General features: G+C 34.4%; 1 protein-coding gene across 1 annotated transcript in view; it reads right to left on the bottom strand.

Annotated features, from left to right (window-relative positions):
* Positions 1–3719: 3719 nt before the first annotated feature.
* LOC145660944 (multicopper oxidase 3-like) overlaps positions 3720–13000 on the bottom strand; it is a 65784-nt gene continuing 56503 nt past the window's right edge. The window contains exons 10-11 of the mRNA XM_081726385.1: positions 11357–11581; positions 3720–3853 (exon numbers count right to left, since the gene is read on the bottom strand). Of these exons, the coding sequence (XP_081582511.1) occupies positions 3720–3853; positions 11357–11581 (359 nt within the window). The remainder of the gene's footprint in view (positions 3854–11356; positions 11582–13000) is intronic.

The raw sequence follows: 13000 nt of genomic DNA, 5'->3' as shown, positions 1-13000 counted from the left end.
ATAGTAATCTAAAATATACCTACCATGTATATATATCCTCCAAAATTCAGTGTCCGGAATCGCCAACGTACTGTCCGGATTCACTCTTCCAAATTTGCAAATCAAAAATTTTGTCAACTTTCAGAAAATTATTTTTTTGTTTCTTAACATGCCATTCCATGAAAACTATTCCAGTATCACATGCATACCAACATATCACTAAATAACATGACGAAGTGTTAGATATTTTCGTTTAGAGGGGTACTAGCAAAAGAAAGAAACATCAGAACTGTCCGGATTCACCCAAACTTACCCTACACAACCCTACACACATACACACACACACTTATATATATATATATATAATTGGACAGTTAGGAGTGTTAACACTCAACAGCACTTGAAGCCCAAACATAACTGCACCCAAAACTCAATAAAGAAACCCTGATGTACACTCATGTTAAAAATTACTGTAGCACATCTATAACTGTTTTGTTGTAAGAATGTAATTTATTAATGATTTTGCAGGGTACTCTTAATACTGATACTATGTACATAATCGGGAAATGCATATTTGCGGTAAATTTCATAGGAGAAGAATTATAAATACGAAATTTAGAATGAGTTGAAACAAAATGTTGCTAAATGGACAAGAAAGTTTTATTTTCATTTTATTGTTCTTATCTACTGTTCTTTTGACATGACATTTACTACATACATGTCCTTACCGATTATACACATACTGACATTAAGAAATACCGGGCGAATTCGTTATCAAATTATATTCCTACAACAACATAATTTATAGAAATGCGACAATAATTTTGGACTTAAGTGTACGTATAAGCACACAAACACTGCTATACGTCTGTGTTCACTTTATGAGTTCAATATTTCCATTATTTATAACCCGTAGCTAACTAAGAAGTGTCCGTTTCAATTTAGTTGAACACGTTGAATTTTGATGGGACCCAACGACTAAATTATACTCACGAATTTGAACTTCGAACAAGCTAAAGCATATTAGCTTCTTATGTAGCCTTATGTATAAAGGTAACCGAGAAAGTCTGTCACTTTTTTCCCACCACATTCGAAAATTGATATGTCACCTAAGACGTATTGGAAGATCAAAAATAAATTCCATCAGCATCAACGACCTTCTGCCAAAGTTCTGGAAGGTCATGGATACCACCGCGGTAGAACTTGGTGAGCCATGAAGTTTCAAATATTTTTGTGAAACAAGAGACGAGACTTTGGCATCTCTCATATCTCGTTCTGCGTCCATCCCAATTTATAAACTGTTTCGTCCTTTCAATTTCAAAATGTGATTTCGCAGCGATTTTTATGCATTGACGGAATAATTTCGCATGCGTCACAGTAATGTTTCTCCTCAAACTAAGAAATTAACAGCGAGGATGTGACCTCCTCGCTATGTGCGCCCTTCATCCATCGCCACCTGGACATCGAGGTAGCAACCGCGAATTAAACAACGACCTCGATTGCGATATCTCTTTGGTATGTCTTTACCCTTAAAGCACTTTGCTGGGAGGTCTTAATGCATTCACAGTATAGCTCAGCTGTTCTGTAAATAACTATTTTTTAAAGGTCTACGAATGTAAGTTACTTAAAATTGTTTAAAGAATCATGTTCCCGAGTTCAACGATTTTTATTTTAAAGAACAAAATACCAGTTTTGCCACTGTTAGGTCTTATATTTTATACCTATGTATATAGCTTAGTGGTAGCTTAATATAGCTGTTTAGACAAACTGATATGTGGCAGTGTATATGGTTTCCAGCAAAAGTTTCAACAGCCAAACACTACTAGCTAAAGGTATGAATGGTTCAAGGAAGATATTTAAAGTACGGAATAAATAAACAATATAAGTAGAATAAACAATTCAACATACAAAGTTTCTCTAGAACTTTTACACTTTCTCCTTAGAATTTGATTTATTCATACTTTATACAGGAATACGGCCTAAATGTGACTCCTGATGCTTCAGCAAATATTCCGACAGAAAATAATAAATTAACAAGAATATTTAATAAGGTAATATCGGACTTACTGAATAATTATAAAATTATCGTAATGGTTAGTAAATTACCGCTAGTTTATAATATAAACATACGTAACAGTACTTACGTACATCATAAATCACGTGAAGCATATGGTTAAATGTCTTCATCTAATGCGCTTGCAAAGTTTTAAATCTTATCCACAGCTATTTACCCACATGTTCCATCAAATAATATCTAGAAAACCTACATCAGGAGACACACATAGAACTTATAAACCCACGTAAAATAGCATTATGTCATGTTATTACATATTTCATATCTTCATATTAAAAATAATAAAATACCGCACTTATTACCCACTGTTTCAAACTAAGAACGCTATAGTGTCACATATATTCAAAGATACGAAGCCTCTGCCATACGTACAGCACAACGGAGATGGGCGGGACAATGTACATCTGAAGTCCCTTAGCGTTGGATTTCGTGATAATGATATGTCGTGTTTAGAATGAATAGAAACGAAGATACAAGGGATTAATTTTTTTCAAAAAGATTTATTTAGGAAAAATGCTTTGATAAGAGTAATATACAGATATTTGGGTAGTTTGTAACTCACGAACAAATTATTTTCCTGTTTGCAACACTTAGATATCTCAAACCGTTTCGAAAATATGATAGAGATTTCTAAATTTTGCAGCACTGCTTAAATTATGTAATTGCAAGGACTTACAGTGATTACAGCTATTGGTGTAATGTTATAAAAGACACGGAAAGCAACAATATTTTAAAATATTTTCCACAATTACCTATTTTAAGTAGTAATGCGAAATTTAGCAATGTTTATCATATCTTCGGAACGGTTTGAGATATCGAATTGCCGCAAATGGCAAAATAATCTATTTGTCCATTGCAACCATACAAGTACGTATGTAGACATAATACTTGTCTCACCATGTTTTAGAATTAAAGCCTCTCGAATATAAACTTAATTTGCCACCTCTTATAACTTCGTTAATATTTACTCAAAACACGCCATATCACGCGCATGGTATCCAACGCTAAGGTACTTTGGATGTAGATTGCCCCGTTCATCTTCGTTGTGCTGTAAGTGTAATAGAGGAGTATCCTGAGTAAAAATGTTATATTTTAAGTCTTCGTATACATTTATATTTGAAACATGTACTGGCATTTCAAAAAAAAAAAAAAAAAAAAAAAAAAAACTTTATATTGGGTTGGGAACAATTTTACTGCTTAATACAAGAGACTTCATTACTTTGCTTCCTTCATTAAGTAGTTACGAAGTTTGATTTCTCCCCTAGTTTGGTTTTTACGTAATCACGGATAAAGAAAACGAAGAGATTATACGCATTGAAGTACTTTGAATATTAACTTATTAAGATGTTATTGTCACTCAATAATTTCTGTCCAGCAAATGCCAAGATTAAGAATTATCGATGTTGTACGAAATACCGGATTGAAATCGTCAGGTTTAATACGTGGCATTGCAGCAAGACATATGTAATGCATAGCACTATTTTGTGTGTACAACTTCAATTATACTGTGAGCATAGAGTTTGAATTACCGTGTTCTATAATCTAACTGTATTCAAAATGGTAAGAAATTACGATTTTATATTTAATCATTAGGCTCAAATAATGGTAATAATATTTTATTTAAACGAAAGCATAGACCTTACATATATATTATTTTTTAATAATTTTATATTGGAGGTGTGAAATCACCACAAGTTGGAAAGCCAGAAGGTGGTTTGGCAGTGCGTCCTGCTACGTGTACTACCATCTGCATTCCAGTTTCAATATGTTGAAGCAAATGACAATGGAATAACCAATATCCTGAAATTAAAATAACCATATATTAATATATTTCTTTGAATTGGACATGTGATTATAATTACAAAGCATACGAATAGTGAAAACTTCACTATAGAAGCTAATTCGTTACCATTCAAACAAGTTGTAGATAGCGGCACTGAAACCGTGTTTCTCAGTCCAACAATACTATGTGCACACGTGCATTAATGTTTCAACTGTTCTGTAGTAGAATGAAGGTATTGTAGTGGAAAAATACATCGAAAAGAGTAAACAGGTGTACCCCAATACAAATGCTTACAATTAGAGACATCCTTATTTGTGGCATCGATAATATTGCTACGTTATTTTATGTTGTTTTGTGCTTTGTTGGATTATGATTGTTTTATTTATGTAGGTTAGTTTAGGGTAAGTTTAGGTAGGTTAGGTTAGCAAAACAGAAATTTGATTATACACTATAGAACTGTATTAATTTCGTAATATTTTTGCGGCAGGAAATGTTGTAATATTGCAACTATATATTGCAATAGGCTCTAATATGACCTGTTCTTTATTTTTCTCTTTACAATAATAAAATACTTGAAACAAATATGGTATCATAGATACGAAAAGGGGGTACAAATGTACTAGAGGGTAGTTTTAGCCACATACTTATCTGATAACCTTACAACATAATTGTTATTGAAGAAATAAATTTCCTTACAGTCCGGATCACAATGTAAAGAACGCTAGTCAATCTTGTGTGCGTGTGACATAAAACTAAAGATGTAAGCTAGTAAGAATCCATCCATCATGATATGTCCATACGATTACGTACGTGTTACTCAATCAACAGGGAATAATGCTATCCAGCACAAATTAGAGCTGAAAGCTATTTGTAATAGCAGCGACCGTAGATTATACTACGACATTTCACAAAGTGAAAGAGCTAGGGCAGAAGGGTGTATGAACCCTACCTAGATAGTGACGACTAGAAATTATGACAATGGATGAATCATAGAATTACCAAAGTGACTGTATAAAATTTCAGGCAATCATTTGCAGAGGTTTTAACAGAAAGACCTACCTGACTTTGTGAATCAATGCGAAGAAGTTTTCTCGGAAGAAGTTACGGTTATTATTACCTTTTGTTACAAGGGAAGCTCAGGTTTTGAAAGGTAGAAAATAATCAAAATCTATGTAGATTATTACCTAGAACATGTCCTGCCCATTGTTTATACAAGTGGTTCTCAACCTAATTTCTATCACGACCTCCATTTTATCACACCCTCTTGTCAACGACCCTCTTATAATTTCTGGTTTGTAATAAGCTTATTGTGGGATTTTTAATATACCTATTGCGGATATCTCACGATATCCATCTATTTTTTAATACTAGAATCCATTTCGTGTATAGAGTGAATACAGTAACTCCCTAAAAGCGGATGGATTGAAACCAAATTTAGTCAGTTCATTTATATTACAAATATCGAATCCGATTCTCATACAAATAGTATTTCAAAATGGAGGTCGTTTGAAAATTTTAAAACTTCATAACTCCCTTAACTTCGTCATAAAAAAGTTAAAGTAACCTCTAATTTTGATTAAAGAAACTTGGACAGTTGCTAAGTATTTCACTGAGCATTTAAAATGACTTGATACTGTGCGTCACGAAGATCGAACCGAACATTGAAGCACAAATGAAATCACATCATGCTCAGGTATTTCATTAGATTTCAATTTAATTGTATTTCAATATGGAATTTTTGTTACATTTGTATATTTCTGGTATTTCAGTATGGAGTATTCGTTACTTTTATATCGCGCCTCTTTGATTTAAATTGATTTTTTAAAAAAATCTGCACCTTTTGGAAACATTTAGTAAACCAATTTTTTTATTCCAGTATGTATAAAAATAAAGAAATATGCCTATCAGAACAAAATTGCAAATAATATTTTAAACTATTTCCCGGTATTAGATTCTAATTATACTTATCTCTCCCGATTATCTTCGTGATCCCCTATTTGTCCGTACCGCCAGGTTGAGGAACCCTGGTTTAAACAGACGCAATACCAGTATTTTATATGGCAATGATCTTGATGTGAAACGACAAAAGGGCAAGGATTCAAGTCACATGGTTAAATAATCGCGGGCAATCTGCTGACTTCTGAACTAATGCCCATGTTATACCGTTCTAGAACATTAAAATTCCACACGCTAGTTCAGTAAATGAACATGCACTTATACTACTTAATGTAGCCATTTATGAGGCAGGTTGTCATAGTAAATGGTCTGTGGAAAGTTCGAAAGCAGGAGTGGGGCAATATATCCTTGATGAAATTGCAATGAAGTTTTTCTTGAGTGGAAACTGCGACGCCGCACAATAGACCAAACCGGTATCCATTACATCAAACAACCAGCGAATAGCTTTGTAAGTATCAATTTTAATTTGTTCCTAAACAAATTATAGAACAAATAATTGCTTGCTTAAAATATTTTTAAGGGACATGTTTCGGTTCGAACGCGAGAATCAACATTTGGAAGAGACCAGGCCCAAAGGAACACAGCTTATTTGTAGAGATTTCAACAAAATTTTAAGAAAAATCTGTATTAAGAAGTAAAACATATACTCACCAACGGTATACGAGATTTGGCACGTCAAACACTGAACTCATAAACACAAGTAGCTTACTGAGATCATATTTTTGTTTTCACAAAACACATTTTTACTTAATCATTATTACTAAGTTCGTAAATGATGTTTGAATATCCTATAAAACCATTCCATCACCTTGTTTGCTGTGCTAAAATAATGATAAGGATAACTGAACTTGAAGATTTTTTTATCATGCATGAGTCATATCGAGTGGAATAGTATTTTAATTGTTTTCGTATATATAAATAGATCCTAGCTGTATTTTTAATTGAATTAAGTACCGAACATTGAATTAATATAATGGATAGGATCAACAAAATTTAGGTGACCTTCACTTCTGCTTCCTATAACTCTAGACATAGCTAGAAATAGGTATATATATAATAATTGTAGCCTTTGTCAATGGTCTGAGGAGTCTACTGATTTCTCAGAATCTCAACGAGGAAAGACATGTATCTATACTTTACAAAACCCAATCTTGTTGGACTTTTTTAACCTAAAATAAACAATCTCTTATAAAGAAATTAAAACATATGGCCTAGTTTCTACTGAGATATATTTATAGAGAATGTTTACGTTGAATGAAATATCGACGGTTAGACTTCATAGGAGCTTTAAAAATTCCAGGCACGGGTTTGATTAAGTTATCTAACTTTTCCAAAGCTATGTGACTGAAGTAGCTGTGGAAACTATCCAAAAAGTAGTGGCATTTTTCATGGACTGTCCTGTCAATTTCATTTTACAATAGTTCTGTAGGTAACAAGTCCGGTGACTGTCGCGACTATTCCATTTGTTGGTTATGTAAGCGTCTTCCTTCCATCGCAGATAATTACTGTATAGTTTGGAAGAATGCTTTTAGTAATAATTCTGTTGAAGTACAAAATTGCTGCCCCAATCCACGTTCCTGATGGAATTCCATGCGTCATTTAAATGCAGTGAAACATGTTTCTGTTTATTATTCAATTAGTTCAAACTAAATTATCAACTTAGTATTCTGTATAGCATCTCCAAACAGTTACACTATCTTCTCCGTGCCTTGATGTAGGTTTTACACGGTCGGAATGAAAGCGCTCTTTTAGCATGAAAGGCACGCATGAACTTCTAGCATTGGAATGCGAAAAGTTAGAATTCAGATTTTTCGGTCCAAGTCTCCTCTTCCTTTGTTTATCATTCCAATCTTTATTTTATTTTATTTTTTTTTGACCCAGGAGATTGTTTACGTAATGTTTCCTGCTTGAAAGAATGGTTTATTTCCCAAAATCCTGCCCCCAAAAGCAATAAGGCTGAAAGATCAGGTGCACCATTCTATTTAATACCGATTGAAAATGGCTCTTCCATAATTCTATTGTTTCTTATGAAGCGACTAAACTCTATCATGTTCGCTTGTTATTCACTAAACTCGTCATTAAGAGAAGATGTTACTTTTGGACAATCAGTGTGTTTCCTTGTAATATTTATACTACATTGGATCTGTCTTTCAAAAGAGCTCCTTCGTGGCTAAGCGGTTAGCGTACACTCCGGTGGTGTGGGAGACCCGGGTTCGATTCCCAGCGGAAGCTCAAGTGGTTCGGATTCCATGTTAATCAGTATGTCCCGTCTCATATAGCCTCGCTGCTGAAAGCGACGTTAAATCCAAAATTAACTCAACTCTATCTTTAGAAAACCTGGCATATTGAACGAGTTTCCGCCGGAAATTACTTCCTTATCTGAAAAGAACCATTTTAACATGTGCTTCGGCTCTTAGTTAACACTTCCGTTTTATATTATTTGCATGGTCTTCATATTATTCAACCGGTACACTCGAATAAAAACAGTGATATTGCATGTCTTTGATTTGAATCCAATTTTGCCCTATTAGGACATGATTGAAAACCTCATATACAACTGTTTATGGCAGTAAAAAAAAAAAAAAAAAAAAACACCGCTAGCAGTTTAAAGCATTTTTCGTCAAAGCTTGACTAAGTTGTCCGTTTCATTAGTTACCTGTTTATTACCAAGAAGCTTTTCTTAACAAATTTATCAATGTGTCAACAAAACCATAAATTTTCATATCATCATAATTGTGAACAACTATGTTTATTTTTAAAGAACAACTCTAATAAACTTTATTTTGAATGAATACAGTGTCTTTTATTTCGAATATTTTGAAACAACTCAGTATGCTCAGACCTTTGGCAATGACTATATATCATATCTAGAAGTTATGTATTGAATATATGGGAGGGTCTCTTCATAAGACGGGATACGGACAAAATCTCGCGGCCGAAACATCGCCGCCCAAAACCTCGCGGGACAAAATCTCGCCGGGCCAAAACCTCGCGTGGCCAAAACCTCGCCGCCCAAAACCTCGTGGAACAAAATCTCGCCGGGCCAAAACCTCGCGTTGCCAAAACCTCGCCGCCCAAAATCTCGCCGGGCCAAAACCTCGCCGCGAATGAAACTTTTCTTTAAAATTTACCCAATGAGTTTCTTAATATGCCATTTCACATTACAAATAATAATAATAATAATAATAATAATAATAATAATAATAATAATAATAATAATAATAATAATAATAATAATAATAATAATAATAATAATAATAAGATACAAAACATCGTGTGCGTGGGCTTTCTCGGGTCATTCCCGTTTCCTCACACTTTCTTTATTCGATCATTTCCTTCATCCTGGTCATCTATGTCTCCTTTAATCTACAGGACATAATCAAGGGACGTCGTAAAAACTCATATATTATTTCATGCTTTCATAAATATTATTAGATTTTTGTTAAAATTTTAAGTTTTTGGATGTTCCAAAGTTCACGGAACTAACCTCGTTAGTTGTCATTACTTTCCTTATGCAGACTTTCTTTCCCTATAACCAGTTTAAAAACATCCTGTCGCTCTACCTTCATATTGAAATCCTCTAATACAGAAATAAAATTTTCATATGGTATCGCGGGACTTGGTCAAATACCCGCGATACTTCTTGTGAAACAGCGTCTTTTATACCGTCATCCTTATCATCTGTTGGAACATTTACATTTTGGTCAGGCGAGATTTTGGGTATGGCGAGATTTTGGCCCGCGAGGTTTTGGGTGGCGAGGTTTTGGCCAGGCGAGGTTTTGGCCCCGCGAGATTTTGGCCCGCGACGTTTTGGGCGGCGAGGTTTTGGCCAGGCGAGATTTTGTCACGCGAGGTTTTGGGCGGCGAGGTTTTGGCCAGGCGAGGTTTTGGCCCCGCGAGATTTTGGCCCGCGACGTTTTGGGCGGCGAGGTTTTGGCCAGGCGAGATTTTGTCACGCGAGGTTTTGGGCGGCGAGGTTTTGGCCAGGCGAGGTTTCGCCCCGGCGAGATTTTTGGCCGCGAGGTTTTGGCCAGGCGAGGTTTTGGTCCGCGGGGTTGTCGCCGCGAGGTTTTGTACCCAAACCCATAAAACATAAGTAGCAAAATTGGTGAGTTCAATACTTAGAAAATATATAAACGCAAGAGCACATCAGCTTCAACAAATAATTTTTTGATGAACGTCTCGTCATGTGACAGATTTTAGAAGCATATATTACACAGTGTTTCGAAAGAACCTAATAGAAAACCAGACATAGATATATAAATCCATTAGAAGTCCTTATTGAAATAATAATGACTTACTTGAACCACATGTTAAAAATGTTGATTATACGAAATATTTTTGTTAACTGTTACATATAACAAACGTTACAAAAATTGGTTATAATACAAATAATTCTCTAGCAAAGGATAACTTGAAGTTCATGTATGATGAAGGAATAGTCAAGAATGTCTTTAGATGGTTCATTTAGACCCATATACAAATTGCATTAAAATGCAAATACGATTTATTATTATTAGCAATATCGGATATTCTCAATATTTTCAAATTGTCAAGACAATGTAAACTGAAGTATTAAGAATTAAAGATCTAGTAATGCCTCAATAAATATGTTCATTTTGTTAAGGTTTTTTATTTTAAAAGTTTTGTTGACGTTAATGAACATTGAATATTTGTTTTTGACTTCAATAGCATATTGATCTGAATAAAATCAATAAAAATACGCACTCGTGTTCTTTTGTTTCTCTCTACAATAGAGTAAAATTATATTGATATCAATATGTTTGTAAACAGCCAAATGGAATACAATTTTACCTTAAATAATGTACACAATTTCATTCTTCAATTTCCTTTATATAACGTGTCAGTCCATATTAGTGAAAAGATTAAATCACTATTAAAGAATTGTGTTACAAGGGAGATCCATTACAAGCCAATTAGATTATTTTTTTTTTAGTAAATAATAGACTCAGTACTCCTTCTTGTGATTTCCGTAGTCTTCTGAACTCAAATTGGTCAATCTCTCGATATATACTACACACTTTTGTCATTTTTCTTGTATTTCACTCATCGATTAATGGCGTGAAAGCATCGTTTTACAAGTAAGAAATGTAGATAGAAACATAATAAGAAAAGAAATGTAGGCGTGGAGTGGGAAAATATATTAAGTAAGTGGTTTTCTGTGTACTAGTTGTTGTGGATTCACAAACACTATCTCTACCAAACCACTGACTACTCTATAGGTGTTCTTTTCTGACTATCGCCACTATCCATTACCAAATTTATATTACCTACCAGTTATTTTCCTCGTATTAAGAAGTTGGCCACAGTTCATTCGGTTGGAAACTACCGTTCTATTACCTGATAGGTAACGCCAAATAGAACTCTATAGGTCAGTGGTTCCAAAACTACTTTACCTGATGCCCCTCTTCGTAAACAATGTATTCTTCACGTCCCCACTCTTGTTTGGTATTCACTCTTTCCAAGAGAGTGCCCGCTCAGTTTTCGAACCACTGTTTAGATGAATATAGTTTTTAAACAGTCGTAAAATATTCTGCACTTACCAGGATTATCAGCTCGGAATCGTATTATAGCATAGCCATTACTTAACAGAGGAACCGTATCCTTCATGGGCGGTGACTCGGTGTTTCGAGGTAGTTCATCTTCCTCATCCATCCGACGTGCTTTCTCAACAGTCATCCGTTTTCCTTTTCCTACACGGCCCTGTCCCAACACCTCAAATGCATATCCATGAAGATGGAGTGGATGGCTTAAGTTTTGCTCTACAACTAAATATATAATTATTAAATAGTATTACTATTATTACTGTTAACAATATTGTTATGATTATTATTAATTTTAGTGAAGAAATAATTCTAGAAATCCACACACTTGGACACATTTCAGATTAGCTTGTACCTTTCTAGTTAACATGTATGTACTTCTGGTCTATTTCTCTATCTGGTACGCAAAAACCGTTGAAAGATCACTATGATTTTAGTGACATCTACTAATAGTAACGATTCACGATAAATTTCATAAAAATGTCCATATTGTCATTGAATGTGCGACGTAAAATATTGCAAGACTTCCGGAAACTTAATACTAATTTTTAATTAATTATCGACTTCTCTGTTCCTTTTATGATACGCTAGATTACAAACATAACAAATAAGCTTTAGAGTATTTTATGTTTAACCATATTAGCACATTTTAGAGTATGTTAGGTACAAATGTGCATTATGTTAGGTATATACGTATAAGTTTTATCCAATTTATAAATGTTTTTCTTAGAAAAAATCTAACAATGAATACAATACTTTTTTAAAAAAAATCTAATGTCTTAACGCGAATTTGTGACTTTTAGATTTTTAAATAATAAACCATATAAATATTTTCTTCTTAACCTTCCTAATCTAGAAGGTGAAGCGTGATTATTACATGAAATCTCGAGTTCGATTCCAGAAGTTCAGATTTCACTTTAAGGTGCAGGTTTCGACCTATCTAAGCGGTTAGCGTACGCGCCTTTGGCGTGGGAGACCCGGGTTCGATTCCCGGCGGGAGCTCATGCGGTTCGGATCCCACGTTAATCAGTAGGTCCACGTCTCATATAGCATCGCTGCTCAAAGGGACGCTAAACTAAAATCAACTCAACTCAACTCGACCTATCTAACTTTCCTGCTACCAGAGGACATAAACGATATCAACTAATTAATCAGTCAATCACTATTCTTCTCCTTCCCTTCTTCCTCCTCCTCCTTCTTCTTCTTCTTTTTTGAGTTGTACAAAACTATAAAGGCAATTTTTACCAAACTAAGTATTTATTAGTTAAATATTTATCGCTAAATGTGGGGAAGTTGTGAGATGCGATGGCTCAGTGATAGACAGCTCAACTCTGGCACCTGAGGTCTCTAGTTCGATCCTAGGTCGTACTCAACGCAGTTGTGATGAACAAATACCGTGTGCTTGGTGTCTTTTGGTTTATCTTCCTTCTACTTTTCTCAATCCACCATTCTCATTAATCTCATTATCATCGTCCTTCGTAGCCTCGGTGCATAATAGTAAGATGTTAAACTCAATAAGAGTTGAAATGTTTCCAAGAAATTAAAAGAGAAATATAAAGCCTATCTTGTGAATCCGTAGATTACTTAGTTCGTATCTTAAAGTATACCAAATTTCAAGTTTTCCCTCTGGAATCCATTAAGCAA

Source organism: Thermobia domestica, chromosome 9 (assembly GCF_964235325.1).
Source record: "Thermobia domestica chromosome 9, izTheDome1.hap1.1, whole genome shotgun sequence".
NCBI lineage: Eukaryota > Metazoa > Arthropoda > Insecta > Zygentoma > Lepismatidae > Thermobia > Thermobia domestica.
This window is presented reverse-complemented; position numbering and strand designations above follow the sequence as displayed.